This window comes from Geotrypetes seraphini, chromosome 2, assembly GCF_902459505.1.
Source record: "Geotrypetes seraphini chromosome 2, aGeoSer1.1, whole genome shotgun sequence".
In the NCBI taxonomy this organism is placed as follows: domain Eukaryota; kingdom Metazoa; phylum Chordata; class Amphibia; order Gymnophiona; family Dermophiidae; genus Geotrypetes; species Geotrypetes seraphini.
In genome coordinates, this window is record NC_047085.1 from 461,928,530 (window position 1) to 461,950,896 (window position 22,367).

Below are 22,367 nucleotides of genomic sequence, written 5' to 3' on the forward strand. Positions count from 1 at the left end.
GAATAGAATGAAAATGATATAAAATTACTTGCTTGCGGGGACCGCGTGTTCCGGCTCACACAAGGAAGGAGGGGGTGAAAGGGAAAAAGTTTCTCTTCCTTGGAAATAGATTCTGAAGTGACCTCATCAAAGAAGACCAGCACCAAATGTACAAGAAATCCCTTAAACAATGTCAAAAGAGCCCAAAATAGAAAACTGCTACTGCCTTGAGACTCCATTATTGAAGGAATCAACTTGAAATCACAGAAGAGACAGGAAAAGGTTAAATGCCTCATGGAATCCTCAGGTACAAAACACAAACCAAATTGTGAATGAAATCAGAGCAGACAGTAAGAATTATAAAATTGATGTCATTATCCATCTGGAAAAAAAGACGTACTAGAAATAATGCCTCAGCAATAAAATTTTCAGAAGTTCTATTTGCTCATGGTAAGGGAGAAGAGAGACTACTAGTGATGGTGGGGGGACTGATAGAAGATATGAAAGAAGGGTGGTAGAAAGGAACAGATGGTAAAGGAGGGAGGGAAGGGTGGTGGTGGAAAGAACAGACATTGAAAGAGGGTAGAGAGGAACAGACCCTGAAAGGAAATGTGGAAGGCAGAGTGGGGAGAAGACGCTGGAAGGGAAGAAGACAGATGCCAGACTATGGGGGAGCGGAGGGAAGAAGATGGGTGCTAGACGGGGACAGTGACGGGGCGGTGAATGGGATGGCAGTGGTGGTGACGGGGCGGTGAATGGGATGGCGGTGACGGTGACGGGGCGGTGAAGGGAACGGCGGTGACAGGGCGGTGCAGAGGATGTTGGGCCGGGGATGGTGCAGTTACGGGGACAGATTTTTTTCCCTGTGTCATTCTCTACTGCATAGCCCACTTGTACTGTAGACAAAAGTCAGTGTCTCAGTCTCCACCTGCTGGCAGAGGAGTGTAAACCCATCCGTTTCTGTGCCGGTCTGGTGGGACTAAAAGAAAGAAAATTAGCAGGTAAGGACTTAATTTCTCCCTTTAACATATTCTTTCTCTCCACTACAGCATCTCATTTGTCTGCATAGTTCTTGCTTTAAAACAGTGCAACATCTTGTCTCACTGCCAGAGTTGTCTTCTCCCTCCCAAATAGAAATCCATGATCTAACCACAAATCTCATAATTGATTTATGGAGTGGAGGAGTAGCCTAGTGGTTAGAGCAGCTGCTTCAGCAACCTGAGAATTGTGAGTTCAATTCCCACTGCAGCTCCTGGTAACTCTGGGAAAGTCACATACGCTTCATTTCCCCAGGTACAAATTTAAGTTCCTGGCTAAAATATGTAAACTGCTTTGGTTGTAACCACACAGAAAAAGCGGTATATCAAGTCCCATACCCTTTACGCATATGCTCCAAATCTTATGCATATTTTTAGAATCTGGAGCACAGTTGTATACACTATTTGGGTTGAGATTCCACATTTTCATGTCAGGCAGATTTCATTTTAATGTGTCTGTCTACAGCATCATCAGCAATTTTCCAGCAAATGTAAAAAAAAGAACAAAGCTTCTCCAGTACTGATGAAAAGTCCTTGGAGAGTTAACTTCCAAATTTACTGCAATTTATCTGATGAGCAAAAAGAATTTTCAGGAAATTTGTATATTTGATAATACAGTTCAGTTTGATAAGATCAAACCATGGACATTTAATTTAAAATGCATCATATTTGCTATTTTACTAAAGTAAATTTTGTGCAAATTATTTTGGCCCTTGTTTTTAGGTATTTCCAATGACAAGCTCGGGAGCTCTGATTAGTGAATACCCGTTTATAAGGACTGGACTTCTGGGATTTATCGGACCAGGTGGACTTGTCTTTGTTGTGGGTAAAATGGACGGTCTAATGGTTGTGAGTGGTCGAAGACACAATGCTGATGACATTGTAGCAACGGCACTAGCAGTGGAACCCATGAAATTTGTCTACAGGGGAAGGTTTGTTTGCATTTGTGCTTAAAAGAAAATGTGTGTTTGATTCAATCTCTGATGCAGCAAGCACTTTTTATTCTTATATGCGACAAAGAGAAATCTACTCTCTTGGATTGTTTATCGTCACTGTGCACAATTACAAAAAAAAAAAAAAAAAATCTGGAAATTTGTAAGTAGAAAAAAGAAACTGCTTATGATACTAGTGGTTTCTTGCATATATTTTGCAGAACTCCTTTACAAGCATATCAGAAGAAAAATGCTTGGGCCAGATGTATGAAAGGGTTTTACCATGTTTTGTCTGTGAACAAATGGTTAGTACATTTGGCTCCATGATATGCTATTGTATAGCACTGCAATGAATTCCTAAAGCATAAGATTAAAATAATACATTTAACTCAAATGACAGAATAGTGATTATATGGTGACGGGACAAAAACGCGCCAGACAAAGCCGCGCTGACATTTCAGCCCAGAAACGAGGCTTTGTCCCACACGTGAATGTCTGTGAACCTATGGTGATGGGACAAAAGTGTGCCAGACAAAGCCGCACCAACATTTCAGCCCAGACAATTGCGTGCAAGATTCCAGCACGCCACTGAAAAAGTTAATTTTAAAGAGCTCCAACTTAATACTGTTCGTACTGCCGTTGGGGGGGGGGTACAACCCCCCACATTATACAGAAAACTTAACTTTTTTCTTAAAAAATCGAGTAAAAGTTAAGTTTCCTCTATTATGGGGGTTCCAACCCCCCAACCCCCTCCAACGGCAGCGCAAACACTATTAAATAAACTCGGGGGTTCCCCCCACACCCCCCCCCCCCCGTCGGAGCTCTTTAAAATTAACTTTTCCCCTGGTGCGCCAGAGTCTTGCGCTCAATTGTCTGGGCTCAAATGTCGGCGCAGCTTTGTCCCGCACGCAAATGACTGTGAACCGATTATATATGTGATAAGTGGAAGAGTTGATTTATGTCGGGCTTCAAGGAGAAAGACCACTGCAATAATATTACAAAGATGAATAGGAAGACAGCCTGGTCGTGAGGAGGGCTGTCAAGAGGGTCAGGCAAGATGAACACCTGGGAGCGTTGGTATGCTCCTATGCAATCGGTTTCTGAACATCAGATGGAGACCCTTGATCACCTGGAGTACTATTATCTTTAGTGATGGAGCTCCCAAAGAATAGAGAGATAGAACTCTATCCATGTACAGGAGAGATTTTAGAGTGGGGAAGGATAAAATACATACAATCCTGGAAATCAGACATTCATAAGAACATAAGAATAGCCTTACTGGGTCAGACCAATGGTCCATCATGCCCAGTAGCCCATTCTCATGATGGCCAATCCAGGTCACTGGTACCTGGCCAAAACCCAAGGAGTAGCAACATTCCATGCTACCGATCCAAGGCAAGCAGTGGCTTCCCCCATGTCTTTCTCAATAACAGACTATGGACTTTTCCTCCAGGAAATTGTCCAAACCTTTCTTAAAACCAGCTACTCTATCCGCTCTTACCACAACCTCCTGGTAGTGCATTCCAGAGCTTAACTATTCTCTGAGTGAAAAAATATTTCCTCCTATTGGTTTTAAAAATATTTCTCTGTAACTTCGAGTGTCCCCTAGTCTTTGTAATTTTTGACGGAGTGAAAAATCGATCCACTTGTACCCATTCTACTCCACTCAGGATTTTGTAGACTTCAATCATATCTCCCCTCAGCCATCTCTTTTCTAAGCTGAAGAGCCCTAACCTTTTTAGTCTTTCCTCATACGAGAGGAGTTTCATCCCCTTGGTCTGCAGAATAATCAATCTTCTTAACAGGCTGGTAAAGGATGTTCTTAGTTCTGAGAGACTTTTTTTTTTTGGGTCTGGACTCCTACCTCTACAAGATGAGGATATTGAATAGGTTGATGAGATTTTGTGTCCCAGAAGGGGAAGCAGAGCCTGAACCCACATGAAAGGCTTTATCAGCTGGAGGGAGTGAAGAGGGATAGGGAACAACAACTGTGAAAGTTAGCATCAAAGCATAAAACTAGAATCCCCAGAGCTTAGTTTATCAAGATGTTACTTCTGAGGGCAATTGCAATATCTCACTGGGAAGAGGGTCTATAAAATTATTCACATGCCATATGATAACCTCCATCCAGGGTCAGGCTACTATCTGTAAAATGTTTCCTTCTTGAGCAGGAGGACAAGATATGACAGATAGCTTGCTTAGCTATCTGTCTTAGCTGAAATATGATTCTCCAACTGGCTCAGCTTGAGAAATTGCTCCAGAGACTCTCATTCAGAGTCAGAAGTTTGCAGATGGCAGGGGTGTCAAATGTCAGTCCTCAAGGGCCACAATCCAGTCGGGTTTTCAGGATTTCCCAAATGAATATGCATTCAATATTAATTAACCCACTGGGACTTATCTTTTCTCTTATCAAGCAGCATTATGGGGTAATGACCTGAAACAATTACTTATGCTTGCCAATACTTATGGGGAATTTAGGAGACACCTAAAAACATATCTGTTCCTAAAATACTTAGGAAGCTGATTGGCACAATCTTTCCCAGAATAACTGATCTCTAGAGCTGTTAGTCACTAGATTTTAACTATGTTAGTTCTACTCAATCTGTAGCATTTTTAATCATTGTAAACCGCATAGTACTTCATAGTCCTGTGGTATATAAACTGTTATTATCATTATCAGCCTTTTTAATAGCTGTACTTAATACATAAACAAAATGCTCAAATAAGAGCCATGTTTCACGCTGCTTCTCATGCTTATAAATAATTCATCATTTATTATAATAATATAGCACCATCAAAACCTTTAAAACATATAATATTGTTTCATACTAAACATACACACAATTATTCTCCCAAACAGTAAAGGCCCCCCCCCAATCTATCCAACACATAGAAAAAGTTAAAATTCATGAAAAGTATCATGCCAGAAACCTGGAAGGAATCAATCATCCATCCAATTATTAAAGATCATAAAGTTAGCATTGAGGACAAATCAAATTATAGACCAATAGCTAACATTCTGTTTTTAGCAAAACTAACCGAGAAGGTGGTATTTAATCAAATATCAGAATTTATTGAAAAAACTAACATCTTGCACCCAAACCAGACAGGTTTCAGACAGCATCATTCTACAGAATACTCATTGATAGGCATGTCTACATCCATCCAATATTTCTTGGATCACCATCAATCAGTTCTTCTAATCTCAATTGATCTCTCAGCCGCTTTCGATACGATCGACCATGAGCTTTTGTTAAACAGACTCCAATTTATTGGCATTACAGACCAGGTTTTTTCTTGGTTTGTATCGTATTTTACTGATCGTACTTCATCTGTATTTTTTAATAACGCAACTTCTGATAGTTTCTCTACTATATACGGTGTTCCCCAAGGGTCTATTCTGTCCCCACTTTTGTTTAACATTTTTCTTGCCCCATTGATGACTCTGTGCCAATCCATTGGTTTTAATGTATTTGCCTACGCTGATGACATTCAGCTCCTACATCCGTTAGATACTAATAATCCTCTGGATACAATAACAATTAATATGAAACTTGAAAAAATATACCAATGGCTGAATACTAATAGACTAGCACTCAACGTTAATAAATCAAATGTGATGCTCTTTCCATGGAGAGATAATTTAAAACTGAATTTTCCAATCTCTATTAAGGGCTCTCCCTTACAACCAGTAAGTAATATTAAGATTCTAGGGATTATTTTTGATTACAAACTATCCTTTCATGATCACATTAGTAGCATTATCAAATCAACTTTCTTTAGGCTTCGCCAAATTCGCTCAGTTTCACAATTTCTCTGCACTAAATCCCTCAATATTCTTATCCACTCTCTCGTGATTTCCAAAATCGATTACTGCAATGCCCTATTCAAGGGAATAGCTCAAAATGAAATCAAGCGTCTACAAATTATTCAGAATGCTTCTATCAAGCTCATATTCAAAGCCAAGAAGTTTGATCATGTAACACCCCTTCTCAATAAAGCGCACTGGCTTCCAGTTGCTCACCGGATAACATATAAACTATGTTTGCTCACATTCAAAATCCCTTCTTTACAAAACTCCAGCTTTCATTTATAAGTTATTAATTCCATATACTTCCAGTAGAACGTTAAGATCTACTGAACAGCACTTGCTGACGATTCCCTCTCTTAGAATTATTAATATTAGACGGCAATTGATTTTTTCTGTTACAGCCCCCCCCAAACTTTGAACTCACTTTCTATTCACTTGAGGGAAGAACACAACTTTGAAAAATTCAAAAGTAAACTAAAGAGCTTTCTTTTTAAAGACGCCTTTGAAAATTAGCCATTTAGTCTTCCAACCAATTTTACTTTTTCTCTCTAACTTTATTGAAGTAATTTTTAACTTCCCTTTCCTTCTGTATCTCCCTTATATGTCTCTTTAACTTTTAAATAATTTGTAGTTCTTATCCCTCTCTTCCCTTATGTTCTTAGTTTTGTTACGTTTGTCAATAGTCTTGTCAGACCTGATTTTTGTTATTTATTGTATTGTTTCCCACATTTTGTAATTTTATTATTATGTACATCGCTTAGAATTATGATTAGGCGATTAATCAAATCTCCATTAAAACACTGTATTCAATGCCTAATCTTATCTATATCAGTTCTCAATTATCTTCTGCACGCCGTTGTCTACTGGATTTGCCTCCACTTTCATTCAATCAAACTTGATCTTTGAGAACATTTTAGCTCGACACCGTTCTGTGTTTCACCTCTAAGGCGTCATCAGGAGCTTAAGACTGAAACCGGCTCCACTTCATCACAGTTTCTGACATTTCATCATATATTGTTTGCTGGCCTCAACCAGGACTGAGAACTCCAAATCAGAATCATGCTCCAGTTAGCTCTTATTTGGGTATTTTGTCAATGAATATGCATGAGATCTATTTGCATGCACTGCTTTCATTATATGCTAATAGATCTCATGCATATTCATTGGAGAAATCCTGACAACCCGACTGGATTGCAGCCCTCGAGGACCGACATTTGACATCCCTGCCCTAGTTAGAAGGCTGTACAGTACAGTGTTCACAAGATATCTGGAAGCTTCATGATGAGATAAACAACTTAAACATTTTGCCAGGGGATTTGTTTGGTCTTATACCCTAGTGTTAGACCTATTCAATTTCTTTTAGTGATATTACAGCTTCATTAAGGGGGGAAATTTGTCTATTTGTAAGTAATGTTAAGATCTGCAACATAGTGGACATGCCTGAGAGGGTAGATGAAATGATTTAAGGAAGCATCAAGCGTGATTAACTACTTGGCAGATGAGCTTCAGCACAAAAAAAATACAGTTTTATTTCTTTATTAGGATTATTTACTGCCTTTTCAAAGAAATTCATCCAAAGCAGAGAATGACCGATGTAGGCAATAAAGGGATTACAGCGGTAAATACATATATTCAAATTATTGCATAGTATGCTGCTTTTAATATCAACATAATATATATATTTTTTAAACATATATTTATTTATTATTCTATTTTCTATACCGTTTTCCCAGGGGAGCTCAGAACGGTTTACATGAATTTATTCAGGTACTCAAGCATTTTCCCTATCTGTCCTGGTGGGCTCACAATATATCTAATGTACCTGGGGCAATGGGGGGATTAAGTGACTTGTCCAGGGTCACAAGGAGCAGCGTGGGTTTGAACCCACAACTTCAGGGTGCTGAGGCTGTAGCTTTAACCACTGTGCCACACTCTCCCCCTATACATGAAAACATATACATGAAAACATCTTTAATAGACAGCATAGAGTCTAAGCAGAGGTGGAATATATAGATAGACTAGTCTTGAAGCCCGTTACATTAACGGGTGCTAGAATATATGTCTCTCTGTCTTTCTTTCTGTCTCTCTCCCTCCCACTGTCTCTCTCTCTCTCTCCCTGGCCCCCTGCTTCCTTGAGACGCTTTACTTTTTGCAGCAATCCTCGGCGAACACAATATACAGGCACTTTGTTACTTATCTTCATTTTTTATGGTATGTCCCAACCTTTTTCACCATGGACCCCTGACGAAGGTTTGTCCAAAACACGGACCGTGTCAGATCCCTTGATTGGTAAAAGGGTTTTATTTTACTTATTTGCATTTTAATTTTGGTACAATAAATTTTTGCCTGCATCTTGTACACAGTCTGCAGTTTTGTTTGTTCCTCCTTGTTGGTAGCTATTACATCACATGATTTCCTTTGGAGAGGTTATGAATTTCTAGTGAAGAAATCATAAGTGCACGATAAGAGGAGATTCTTGTCCAGGAAGCAGGAAGAGATGGTGAGGTGATTAGTCAGTTTACAGTATGGAAACTGTACTAAGGATGTATGTATTTAATAGATTAATTTATTTATTGCTTACAACTAAGTGAGTAACATAAGCAACATAGAAAAATAAAATTAATATCAATATCCAGACAGGAAAGCAGTAAACCTCTCTAAGGGCTCCTTTTACGAAGCCGCGTTAGCGGTTTAACGCGCGTAATAGCATGCGCTAATTTGCCGGCCGCGCTAGCCACTACCACCTCCTCTTGAGCAGGTGGTAGTTTTTCGGCTAGTGCGAGGGTTAGCGCGCGCTAAAAATGTGCGTGCGATAAAGCCGCAAACGCAGCTTTGTAAAAGGAATCTTAAGCATCTGTCCTCGGATCACCTGTACATCAAGTATATGCCAGTGCAAACACAACAGTGCTGTTTCTATAAAATAAAAATAAATTTTTATTTGGCCTGAAGAACCATCAGCTCTGTCATTGATATTGATAATTATTTTACTGTTCTGTGTTGCTTATGTTACTCACTTAGGGCTCCTTTTGCTAAGCTGCGATAGCACACGCTAAATTGCCGCTAAAAACACCGTCGCAGCTTTGTAAAAGGAGCCTTTGGTTGCAAGCAAGATTTAAATGTTTTCAATTTACATCATGGTACAATGAGAAAATGCCCCTCAGCTGTATCATCATTTGGGGGAAAACCAAAAAAACTCTGTGGAGTGACGATGTTCCTAAATGGACTTTATTTGAAAGTGTCAAAGTTCCAAAGGTACCCTGAAATCATCCACATAAAATAATTTCATCCACATAAAAGCCTGCTAGGGATACAGGACCCAACACGGTCCGTGTTTCGACAAAAAGTCTTCTTCAGCTGTCCCTGGGGGTCCTATAAAGGTGAATACGTGGGAAACAATTGCGTGGTGAGCCGGAAGTGAGATAGAAAGAGTCCTTTAAGGCTTTTATGTGGAAGATTTATTTTTATATGGATGAAATTATTTTATGTGGATGATTTCAGTGTACCTTTGGAACGTTGACACTTTCAAATAAAGTCCATTTAGGAACATCGTCACTCCACAGAAATTTTTTTTGTTTTCTCTGGATTTTCTTCTTTGTGGATATTTTGGGGTCAATTCCTTTTGTTTTTTGCTTGTTGTTCATCATTTGAGGGAACCTTTAATTAAATTGAGTTAAGCAGCTAGCGCAGGTTTGACCCTGTGTTAGATGTTTGCGCAGACCATCTAACATGCATGAAAACAGCCAGTGCGGGTAGGGGTGGTGAGCAAGCATTTTGGGGGGAGTAGTGGCCATTAGTGATAGCTGGTGTGTGGAACTCAACTGCCAATAGTGTGTTTGTATCTAACACCACCACATGAAGTGGAGAAAAAGATCTCAGATAGCTTCATTGATAAAAAAAAAACTTCACTTCAACACAGGGTTCCAAAAAACCTGTTGGCAGACTTTTAGGAGAAGGCTCAAAACTGTGTACACTGCTTACATCACAAACACAGTGATCCAAACCACTTAACTGCATTCCACAGATGACTCAAACGAACGTCCCAAAAACATCCGTTTTCTTCAAAGTCATATTCTCCTCTTCTTGGTACAAAATGGTTTACATTTATTATATACTAATATCGCAAATCCCAACGCTCGCTTAGCTTCTGATAGCTCTCATACCACAAACACAAGACCTCGTTTCACATGAAGTATACTACTTCATGACTCACTTGCCTCATCATTGGTCTCAAAATGAAAAACATGCTGCATCAGGGCTTGGACCTATAAAATAGAACATGATTTTAACAACCCATAATCTTGTCTACAACAAAAATTCAATAAATCTCAATAACACTCGCCAGAAATCACTGGTATATGCAGGTACTTCCTCTGGCCCTAGTGTACTATTGTACAGTACCAGGGACTGTTAAGGGTTAAGTGACTTGCCCAGAGCCACAAGAAGCTGCGGCGGGAACTGAACCCAGTTCCCCAGGTTGTCAGCCCACTAACCACTAGGCTACTCTTCCACTCTTGCTGCTGCTAGCTTTGTTGACAAGGAAATGCATAGTGTTGTGATTGTCATGCTCTATAATGGATTATATAAACCTGTAAGGCTTACTGTTTTCATACTTTGTGGTTTGGTGGGGGGGGAGTGGTTCTAGGACGACTCACCACAGCTATTTGAGCTCGATGAATTGTCCAATTTCAGCATTTGGGGAGGGGGTGATGCCCCCCACCCCCCAAAATGTCAACATTAAGGGGATAGTGCCCTCCCCCTCTCCTCCCTGTTCACAATCCGGCACCTCTGCATTGGCTGCCAAGAGAGCCTGGGCCCTGGAGGGAGAAGCTGCCACTGGAGCTGCTCCATCGCCGTGCCTTCCTTCTGCCGACGGAGCTGCTGCATAATGTCCTTCGACCCCAGACCCTGGAGGGGGGGGGGGGTTTAAGCAACCTCAGGAGCTGCTGTGTCGGCCACTCTCGGCAAGTACCATGAAGCTCAGCCTCTCCATAATGGGACAATTCATTGTTGGCATTTTATTGCAGCTACGCTGAAATGTCTTGTGATGAATCTTCCCATTCTGGGTTGGGGAGAGTTAGAGTAGTAATGAGAGGCCTCTTAAAATAGGCTTCCGCTTTGAAAATAGCCATTTTAAAGGCAGAATCGCAGAGACATACAAGCTTTAGTTTAGTTTTCTACCTTGTGTGTTGACTCGGTGCATGTTTTGAGTTCATAGTTTAATACTTTCTCTTTTGTATTCCATGGAACTGCTGTATGCCGCTCAGGAGCTTTATTTTCAACTGGCAGGAGACAAAGAGCCTGAATGCTTCTCCTGCTGCTGGTCAAGCTTTGCTGTGTGATATTTGAGTGCATAAAATGCAATAAATTTCCACAAATCATTTTGGACTGAGCAGACATAGCTTTGGAAGCTTTAAGTTTTACCAAGCAAGTATTGTCTCTGGCATTTCACATCAATGGCTTCTGTTCTTTTATGTGTTCTGAGAGTGTGAAGTTGGAAGGTTTTTTCATTATCCTAGCTTTTGTTTGCCTATAAAGTGTGTACTTTTGAAGACACATAAATGTTTCTGCAAAATGATTCGGTAGCACACAAGTTTTCTATTAGTCTGAAGGAAATTGCATGCTGACAGCAAGGGAATGACTGGCACAGTGTTCACAAGTAATCATTTTGGGTTGACATAGTACCTGTCGTTCAACCTGCATACCAGCTTGCTTAATATCTTCACATTTCAGAAACATTCACGCTACCATCTCAGAATAAGGGGACGAGCTACTGTAATATATCTGCCCAGTCTGCAGGGCAACATCCAAAGGGGAGAAGAATACACATATTTTAATGTAGTGTTGTCATGCAGGGCTTTTTAGAAAAGACAAACAATACCAATACAAAGTAATATAAAATGACAAATATAAAGCAATGGGTTTATTGTTAAAATGTACCAATGTAACAAAAAAAAAAAAAAGATGAGCAATAGGAAGGCAAGCATGCTCACATACTGGACTAGAGATCATATTGTCTGATGAACCTAGGAAGAACATATAATGTAAAAACTAGCAGGAGACATGAAGTTACGGAGAAATATTTTTTAAACCAATAGGAGGAAATTTTTTTTCACTCAGAGAATAGTTAAGCTCTGGAACGCATTGCCAGAGGATGTAGTAAGAGCGGATAGCATAGCTGGTTTTAAGAAAGGTTTGGACAATTTCCTGGAGGAGAAGTCCATAGTCCGTTATTGAGAGAGACATGGGAAAAGCCACTGCTTGCCCTGGATTGGTAGCATGGAAAGTTGCTACTGCTTAGGTTTTGGTCAGTTACTAGGTACCTGGATTGGCCACCATGAGAATGGACTATTGGGCTTGATGGACCATTGGTCTGACCCAGTAAGACTATTCTTATGTTCTTATATTACTTAGATGGTTATCCAGGCACAGGCATAGGGTACTGGCTAGAACGAGACATCTTCTAGTGGCCACAAATGCCCCAGGGATCTGGCCAATCAGAGTCTTAGGCCACTCCCAGCACATCCCAAAATGCACTGGGAGAGAGACCTAAGATTCTGGTTGGCCCAGGTGCCTAAGGCCTTTCCTATGGGAGGGTCCTTTAACGCTTGGGCCAATCAGGGACTTAGGCACCTTCCTGGTGCATCTCACAATGCACTGGGAAGGGCAAGGCCTGCCATTCATTGGAGGCGGGTCAGCTGGCTGGAGGGATGGGGCATGCCCTTCAGTGGAGGGAGGGGGTAACGGCAGGAGGGACAGGGCAACCCTGATGGTGGATGTCTCGGTGAGGTGGTGGCAGGAGGAATTGAGCACTCCTCCTGCCACAGACATTTGGGGGTAGGAGTGCGGATTTGGGGTTCCGGCAGGAGGGACTAGGCATCCCTCCTACCAGGGGATGTATTGGGGGGTGGCTACAGGAGGGAATGGGCATCCCTCCTATCAGTAGTCTTTGCAGGGAGGACAGGTTCCCTGCCATGGCCGCTAAACTGATCACAGCAGGGAATTTCCTTTGCTGCGATCTACACTTAGTCCGTGATGGAGCAGAGTGTGAGTTTGGTAGTTTACCCGAGAACACAACTTGGTTTGCAAACCAGCTAAACCACACTGACTCTGGGGAACTAAATATGTATACTATACTATGGATCAGCTTATTTTCTGGGTATTTGTGTGTGTGTGTATGGCTTTAAATTTTTGGGTTTTTTTCGTGATGTATTTCCATTTCTCTAGCAGTGTGAGACCTTTTTTTTTACTTAGTCACAGAAGCAAAAAACAGCACAAGAATTTCTGGTCTGGTGCACAGTGCAGTAGAGGTTATTGCTAAAATCTTTTTCTGAGGCAGGTGCAATGTCTGCCATCAGCATTGTGTATTTTCATCTTTTGTTCATTTGCATTTTCCAGGATAGCAGTGTTTTCAGTTGGTGTTCTTCACGATGAAAGGATAGTCATTGTTGCAGAACAGAGGCCGGATTCCACAGAGGAAGACAGCTTTCAGTGGATGAGCAGAGTTCTCCAGGTGTGCACACTTCCCCAAATCATACATTTAGTTTTAAACCTGTTTTAAACATTTTTGAATTCCTGTCAGCAAAAGTGGATGTAGATTAACAGTTATATAACTTGTCTAGAAAAAAACGAGGCCTTTTTATTTTTGAATATTGCTTGGGAATAGGGGTAGATAGAATCCATATCTGGATGATTTGACTTCAGGAGAATATTTTTACGCATGCATCACCCTGGCCTCAGCCTGCAATATATACCTTCAGAAATAGCATGGTGTAAGAAGCCACACCAACAGGAAGAGAAGTTGTTAGCCAGAATGATGTGTTTGGTGTGCATGCTTTTTGGTTAGGTTACAGCTTATAAACATCACTTTAGAACATATAAAAGGCAGAATATATAACTCATCAGCAATAGTTGGTACGTGACGGATACTTGTACCCTGTTTTCCTAAACTTGTGTGAAGACAAGTATGCTGCCACTGTGTGCTGCTTAGCCATACATGTACCATTAAATTAACGTATTCTTAAATAAACCAACCCATTTTATTAGTTTTATTAGTCTGTCTGGAGGAGAAATGATGCTCTTTGTGCAGGAATACATCACAGCTACTGGATTTGCCCTGGAAAATCTGCTGCCTCAGGCGAGGGATGAGTTGCCCCCCCCCCTTTGAGCATCCAAAATGGGGGTGGGACAAGGACTGCCTCAACTGTTAGACTTCCTGCTTTCACCCTTCTCCACCCAATTGGAAGTTGCGTCAGAGGAGAAGCTTCCGCCCACACGCACGCTACTGCTTGCAGGCTCTGACGGCTTTGAAGAAGTTACTAAAAACGCGCCGCGAAGGTTAAGGGGGAGGGAGGGAGATAGATAGATTCGGGTAGGTAGGAAGGAGGTAGGGGGCTGCGTGCGATTGGTGACCACGTGCGATCCCTCCCTTAACTACCGGGACAAGGTCATTCACCACTCCACAGGGCGGTGGATGGCCTTGTCCCCGTACCCGCAGTGAGCACTTATTTCCTCCTCACCGTTTCGGTGGGTTACCCACGGCTATCCACGGGTAACAGCCACCATGTCATTCTCTAGCTGGGACCAACAGCAGGGTAGTTCTGTGAATTGCTACCACCACTTGGCAACTTTTACAACAGATTGAAGGTAGATGGGGAGGAATGAGAAAAATGCCAATTGAGTGGAGAAGGGTGAAAGCAATTAGATGCTAGGAAGGGGAGTGGCAGAGAGAACCTACCAGCAGGTAGGCTGGTCAGTAGCAAGATGCCGCTCCCTCAACAGTGCCGCCTGAGGCTGCCTCTTCAATTGGCCTCATTATAGGGCTGCCCCTGGATGCTTCTGTTGGAAGTTCAAGGACACTATGGTCATTAACTTTTAAAAATTTTTTGCAGGCCATAGATAGCATTCACCAAGTCGGAGTTTACTGTTTAGCACTGGTACCAGCAAACACCCTTCCCAAGACACCCTTAGGTGGAATACACTTATCAGAAACCAAACAGCTATTTTTGGAAGGTTCACTTCACCCCTGCAATGTGCTCATGTGCCCGCATACTTGTGTTACAAACCTGCCGAAACCAAGACAAAAACAGCCAGGTAAGCTGTAACCTCTTTAAGTCTTGCTAGAGTACTATTATCTATTTAAAGTGTAGGAAGGACTGACAGTATTTTCATTAAATTATATCAAATCTGTATAACTAGCTATATATGTGCAAACAAATTTGAAACACACTAAGCAGGTGGATATTCAAAGACAATAGAGTAGCAAAGAGAGCTTGGCTAAATAAAAGAACTTCAGGGAAAAAGAGAATCCCTCCATAGTTGATAGAGGCACAGTGACAGTAATTGGGATCTCTTTAGTGCCTTTGATCTCCTTAAAATCAGAACTGGGCAATTTAATAAAATGTCTCACACAGACTGCCATTCTTCAATTGCATCTTGGTGACAAGATTTCACTGTAGACTACTAGTGTAAATTGACAGTGTATGTAATGGATTGACAGAGAATGTGGTGAAAGCAATTAACTTAGCAGGGTTTAAAAAAAGGTTTAGATCATTTCCTAAAAGAAAAATCTATAAGCCATTATTAATATGACTTGGGGAAATCCACTGCTTATTCCTAGGATAAATAGCATAAAATATGTTTTTCTCCTTGGAATCTTGCCAGGTACCTGTGACCTGAATTGGCCACTATTGGAAACAGGATACTAGGCTTGATGGCAACTGATATGCTCTTAGGTTCTTATGATATTGAGGTGCTTACATATAAGAATATAAGATTAGCCTTACTAGGTCAGACCAATGGTCCATCTAGCCCAGTATCCCATCTTCATGTTTGCCAATCCAGGTCACAAGTACCTGACAAAAACCCAAATGGTAGCAACATTTCATGCTACTGATCCAGGACAAGCTTCATGTCTGTCACAATAACAAACTATGGACTTTTCCTCCAAGAACTTGTCCAAACCTTTTTTTTTAAACCAGCTATATTAAGCACTCTTACCACATCCTCTGGCAAATGCGTTCCGAAGCTTAACAATTCTTTTGAGTGAAAAAATATTTCCAACTATTGGTTTTGAAAGTATCTCCCTGTAACTTTGAGTGTCCCTAATCTTTGTAATTTTTGATGGAGTTAAAATTGATCCACTTGAACCCGTTCTACACCACTCAGGATTTTGTAACTTCAATCATATCTCCCCTCAGCTGTCTCTTTTCAAATCTCTTTTTAGTCTTTCCTCATATGAGAGATATTCCATCCCCTTTATCATCTTCATTGCTGTTCTTTGAACCTTTTGTAGTTCCACTATATCTTTTTTGAGGTAAGGTGACCAGAACTAAATACAATACTCAAGGTGAGGTTGTACCATGGAGCAATACAGAGGCATTATAACATTCTTAGTTTTGTTTACCATCCCTCTTCTAATAATTCCTAGCATCTTGTTTGCTTTTTTGGCCACCACCACACAATGGGCAGAAGATTTCAGCATATTGTCTACAATGACACCCAAATCTTTTTCTTGGGTGCTGACTCCCAAGGTGGACCCTAGCATCCGGTAACTATGTTTTGGATTATTCTTCCCAATGTGCATCACTTTGCATTTGTCCACATTAAATTTCATCTGCCATTTGGACACCCAGCCTTCCAATTTTCTAAAGTCTTCCTCAGTCTGCATGCATTTTAACAACTTTGAACAGCATAATGTCAACTGCAAGTTTAATCACTTCACTCGTTCCAATTTCCAGGTCATTTATAAATAAGGTAATCGGCACCAGTCCCAGAACAGATCCCTGCTGCACTCCACTATTTACCCTTCTCTATTGAGAAAATTTGCCATTTAACCCTACCCTCAATCATACCAGGTGTACGACTGTCAAAAGTTACATATTAGCATAATAAATTATTACATTACATTACATTAATGATTTCTATTCCACCATTACCTTGCGGTTCAAGGCGGATTACATAAGGAGTTATTTGGACATTTAGGAATACATAAGGAGTTATGGAGTGGAGCGGGTTGCTATTGGGGATTGAGATGATTCTTGTTGTGTTAGTTTGTCTTTAAGGATTTCTTGAATAGCAGGGTTTTTATTTCTTTTCTGAAGGATTTGTAGTCTGGGGTCGTGATCAGTAAATTGGAGAACTGGTAGTCTAGTTTTGCTGCCTGAGTGGTCAGGAGGCCATCGTACATTTTTTTTCGTTTGACGTTTTTGATTGGAGGGTGCGTGAATGGAGTGTGGGTTCTCCTATGTCTGGTTGTGGTTGTTTGGATTAGTTGGTTGTTCAAGTAGGCTGGGCAGTCTCTGTTTATGGTTTTAAATAGTAGACAGTAGAATTTGAATAGTATTCTTGCTTGTATTGGGAGCCAATGTGAATCAAGGTAAGCCGCTGTGATGTGGTCATGTTTACTCAGTGAGTAGATAAGTCTCAGAGCTGTGTTTTGTACTGTTTGTAGTTGTTTAATCATGGTAGCGGGGCAGGGGAGATAGAGGATGTTGCAGTAGTCTAGAAGACCCAGGACTAGGGACAGGACCAAGAGCTGGAATTGTTTTTTGTCGAAGAATTTTCGAACTTGCCTTAGGCTTCTCATGACTGTGAATGATTTCTGTATTGTTTTGTAGATTTGTGGCTGCATGGTACAGCCTCTGTCTATAAGCATTCCCAGAAGTTTTAGAGTGGGTTGAATGGGGTATGCGATTGAGTTTATTACTAGGTTTGTTATGGTTGGGGTTTTGTTATTTTTGAGGAGGATGAATTTTGTTTTGTCAGGATTCAGTTTCAGTTTGTGCTCTTTCATCCATGTTGCTACTGTTTCTAGTGTTCTGTGTAGTGTGTCTGTCATGAAGGGCGCTGGTTGATCAAAAGGAATAAGAATGGTGATGTCGTCTGAATAGCTATAGGAGGTTAGGCCTAATTTGTCTAGGCAGGTGCCGAGGGATGCAATGTAGAGGTTGAAGAGTGTGGGAGATAAAGGCGATCCTTGGGATTTTTCGTTGTTTGGCTTTACTCTGTAAGTCCTGGATTGTAGGAATCGTTGAAACCATGTGTGTACCTTACCTGTGATTCCTATTGAATTGAGTATTTGTAGTAGGATGTCATGGTCTATCAGGTCAAAAGCTGCAGTGAGATCTAGTTGTATAATAAGCATTTTTCTAACTGTGCTGAGGTGTTGTGTGGCTGTGTCCAGGAGGGATCCCAGTAGTGTCTCTGTGCTGTAATTGGTTCTGAAACCAGACTGTGTAGTGTGGAGTAAGTTGTGGTTTTCTAGGTAGTTGGTGAGGAGTTAGCTACGAGGCCTTCCATTAGCTTGACATAAAGTGGTATTGAGGCTATGGGTCTGTAGTTGGATGGTTGATCTGTTGCTCCTTTAGGGTCTTTTAAGATTGGGGTGACGATGATTTCGCTGAGGTCTTGCGGGAAAAGGCCATCTGTGAGCAAGGTTTGTATCCATTGTAAGAGGAGGGCGCGGAATAAAGTACTGGAGATTTTTAACAGGTAAGGTGGGCAGTGGTTGAGGTCACAGGCTGCGTGGCTATATTTTTTATAGAGTTTGTTAAGGTCTGACCATTGTATAGTGGAGAAGTGGACCAGGTTCTGTCTGCTGCAACTGATTCTTTTTCTGTGGGGGACAATGCGATCTCTTCTAGGTGAGTAGGGGTTCCAGGGAAGATAGTCCTGGCAGTTGTGATATTGTTTTTGAATTATTCAGCTAAAAGGGTGGCTTAGGGTGGAGGGGTGTCGTTATTGGCCAGGTAGGGTTTGGTGTCTGTGAGTTCTTTTAGTAATTGGAATAGGTTTTTTTTTTAGTGTTTTGGGAATCTCTGTCTATTTGGTTAGAGTAGTGTGTCTTTCTTTTTTTCTTTCAGTTTTAGTTTGTATTGTTTGTTTCGTTTTCTCCATGCTGTTTTTGTGGGCTCTTGATTACTTTTTCTCCATTTTCTTTCTAGTCGTCTGCATTGTCTTTTGAGTAGGAGTAGTTTGTTGGGTCATGAAGGCTGCTATGTCAAGTTGGTGACCTTTCTCATATGTGGATTGTGGGTCTAAGATCTTGTATGTTAAGGCTTTGGGGTGATAGTAAGTTTTCTACTTGTTTGGAGGATTGGTCTTCGAGCTGGAGGTTTATGTCTCATAGGATTAGGTTGTATGTTGCCGTTAGTGAATTTTGGTAAATAAAATCTTCAAATTCTGGTCTTGCTGTGTTCCAGTTCCCTGGTGTTATGTAGCAAAGCATGCAGGTTATGGATCCTTTGAGTGTGGTGCCTGAGAGTTGGCATGCTAGTAGATCTATGTATGGGGTGGACGTTTTGTCTAGTATATTTAGGTTTAGGTCATTTATTGTCTAGTATATTTAGGTTTAGGTCATTTCTGACTAAGATGGCTAGACCTCCTCCTCTTTTATTTTCTCTGCAGACCACTGTTATCTTGTATCCCTTTGGGCAGACTTCCGTTATCCTGGGATCTGATTCTGATGTTAGCCAGGTTTCTGTGAGGAAGAGGCAGTCTAGATTCTCGTTTTCTATCCAGTCTTTTATGTGTTCTGTCTTAGGACCTATAGCTCTGATGTTTAGGTAGGCACATGTTAACTGTGGTGTAGTGTTTTTGGATTCTGTAAGACGTTTTTGGGTAGATGAGTGATCTTGGGTGAGGGTGTAGTTTGGTCTTGGAGGGGTTTGTTGGTCTTCTTCCCTCTGTAGGTGTGATGGTATGGTGATTGCAGGTCTGGCAGTTTGTTTCTGTCCACTGTGATTCGTCTGGCTGGGCGCTGAATTCTGTTAGTAGTTGAGATAATTGGTATTGGGGAGATGTTGTTTGCTGCCGCCTTCCAGTTGGTTAGGAGCAGGGTGATCAGTAGGATAGCTTGTGTTTGTTTTTGTGGTATTGTTTTCACTGTGAAAGATGGGAGGTAGGAGTATGTGGGAGTACGATTGAGGTGATTTTCTGGGGGTTGGGAAGTTGTTTTTTCTCTTGGAGGGGGTTGGACCAAAGAGGGGTAAAATGGAGGACTTCTTCCTCCTTCCTCTGCTTGTTGAGGTTTGCTGGTCTCCACTAGGGCTGAAGAGGAATCGGCTGGAGTGTCGGTGAAGGGTGGAGTGCTCTTCCACGCTCAAGGGGATTCTCAGTAGCAGGTAGAAAAATGGCAGAGCCAAAGGAAAGGGGGAGATTTTTCAAACAGGTTTCTCACTGAGCCCTCCAACTGGCTCAGCGGCTGGAGCATCGGTGAGGGACCTTCCAGTTTGCTCAATAGTCACACACATTATAAAATCATGATTAAATTACCTTTTTCTTTTCTATTTCCTTAAGCATTTCAATATGAGGTGATGGTGCAGGGAGAAGGATTATAGATTTGTTAGGAACTGGGCATCATACTAGGGAAGGGAAGCCTATTCCACAAAGATGGGCTCCACCTTAACCAGGGTGAAACCAGGCTGCTGGCATCAACATTTAAAAAGAAGATGGTACTTTTTTATGGTTGTAAGGTCATCAATAAAACTGTTGAAATATAAATTAGAAACTGGGGGAATGCTGACAGTTGCTCAAAAGAGCATGGTTCGGAACAATATATCTTTAAAAGATATCATAAAAGGGAAGATAGAACAATCCCGATAGTGAGATTGCAGTTCAGGCCACAGTAGACCAGGTTTCCTTAAATACAGAGCAGGCTGATTTTAAAGATGACAAAGATCCATTCTAACTGCTGAGCAAATTGTAAAGTGATAGGCAAACATTCTTTGAAATGTCTGTATGCAAATGCCAGAAGCCTAAGAAACAAGATTTTGAGAGTTTGAATATATTGCACTAAATGAAAAGGTAGATAAAATAGGCATGTGAGATCTGGTGGAAGTTAACCAATGGAACGCTATCATGGGGTGCAAACGATATCACAGTGATAGGTTGAATCAGATTGGGGGAGGAGTAGTGTTATATGTTGAGCCTTGAATCAAATGGACTGAAAATTCTACAGGAGCAGAAACACGCCTTAGAATCCCTATGGGTAGAAATTCCATTTGTAAAAGGGAAAAGGATAGTGATAGGAGTGTACTACCATCCGCCTGACCAGGATGAATGGACAGATGCTGAAATGTTGTCAGAAATTAGGGAGGCTAACAAACTGGGCAACACAGTAATAATGGGTGATTTCAACTACCCCAATATTGATTGGGTAAATGCATCATCAGAGCATGCTACGGAGATAAAATTCCTTGATGAAATCAAGGACTGCTTTATGGAGCAGCAGGTTTAGGAATTGACAAGAGGTAAAGCAATTCTAAGCCTAGTTCTTAGGTGGTGTGTGTGAATTAGTGCAGGAGATAATGATGCTGGGGCTGCTTGATAACAATGATCATAACATGATCAGATTTGATATAATCCCTTAATAAATTCCTTAATAAATTAATAAACAAGAAATCCGGTACAATAGCATTTAACTTTAAAAAAAGGAAACTATGATAACATGAGAAGAATGGTAAAAAAAAAAAAAAGACACTTAAAGGAGCAGTTGCAAAGGTAAAAAATTTACATCAATCGTAGATGTTATTCAAAAATGCCATCCTGGAAGCCCAGATTAGATATATTCCATGTATTAAAACTGGAAGAAGGAAGACCAAATGGCAGCTGACATGGTTGAGTGTGGTGAAGGAAACTAAAACAGAATCCTTCAGAAAGTGGAAGAAGGATCCAACTGAAAATATTTGTAAACAACACAAGAAATGGCAAGTAAAATGCAAGGGCTAATAAGGAAGGCAAAGAGACCTTGAAAAGAAATTTTTGCTGTAAACAAAACCACACAGTAAAAATATTTTTAGATATATTAAAAGCAAGAAACCAGAAAAAGAATCAGTTGGACCTCTAGATGACCAAGGGGTAAAAGGGGCTCTTAGGGAAGACAAGGTCATAATATCAACTGGCTCACCTTTATCCACATGTTTCATTCACCCTTCAAAAAATGCAATATATCGGCGAGACAAGATTTCCCTTGACTTAATCCATGTTGGTTTTCTCTCATTAATCCATGCTTAAATATACAGTGGATCCTTGGTTTACGAGCATAATTTGTTCCAGAAGCATGCTCGTAAACCATAGGAAATAATGGAAACTCGCTTTGATACGTTCCCTCCTTCCCCCGAGGCCAGCGGCGCTGCTCCCCTCCCCCGCTCGAACCGTCACTCCCCGCCCGACCAACTTGAACTCACCCACTCATCTGGCACCGGCATGAGAACCGGCATTGCCCCCCCCCGCTCAAATCGGCACCCCCCCCCCCCCCGCAAGAACAGGCACCCCCGCCCAACCAACTTTAACTCACCCCCCCCCCTGTCTGGCACCGGTACGCAGCCCTCAGTACGTGCCGGTGCCGCTTGAAGATTTTTTTTTGCCTCTGCCGACTTTGAGCATGCATCTGCACATGCTCAAGCCCTTCTAATTCTCCCTCTCGCCGAGATTCTCGGAGATCGCAGTGAGAGCAGAATTAGAAGGGCTTGAGCATGTGCAGATGCATGCTCAAAGCCGGCAGAGGCAAAAAGAAAATCTTAAAGCGGCACCGGCACGTACTGTGGGCTGCATACCGGTGCCAGACGGGGGGAGGGGGGTGAGTTAAAGTTGGTCGGGCGGGGGGTGCCT

General features: G+C 41.4%; 1 protein-coding gene across 5 annotated transcripts in view; it reads left to right on the plus strand.

Moving 5' to 3' along the window:
* DIP2C (disco interacting protein 2 homolog C) overlaps positions 1-22,367 on the plus strand; it is an 800,316-nt gene that overhangs the window by 642,024 nt on the left and 135,925 nt on the right. For 4 of the 5 annotated variants that reach the window (XR_004538170.1, XR_004538171.1, XM_033931568.1 and 1 more), the window contains exons 20-22: positions 1,740-1,948; positions 13,155-13,269; positions 14,648-14,849. Coding sequence is in view for 3 of the 5 variants with exons in the window: in XM_033931568.1 (XP_033787459.1) it covers positions 1,740-1,948; positions 13,155-13,269; positions 14,648-14,849 (526 nt within the window). In the remaining 2 variants the exon portion in view is untranslated. Of the gene's footprint in view, positions 1-1,739; positions 1,949-7,301; positions 7,415-13,154; positions 13,270-14,647; positions 14,850-22,367 lie in introns of those variants that run through there. The other variant, XM_033931571.1, reaches the window with a different exon arrangement.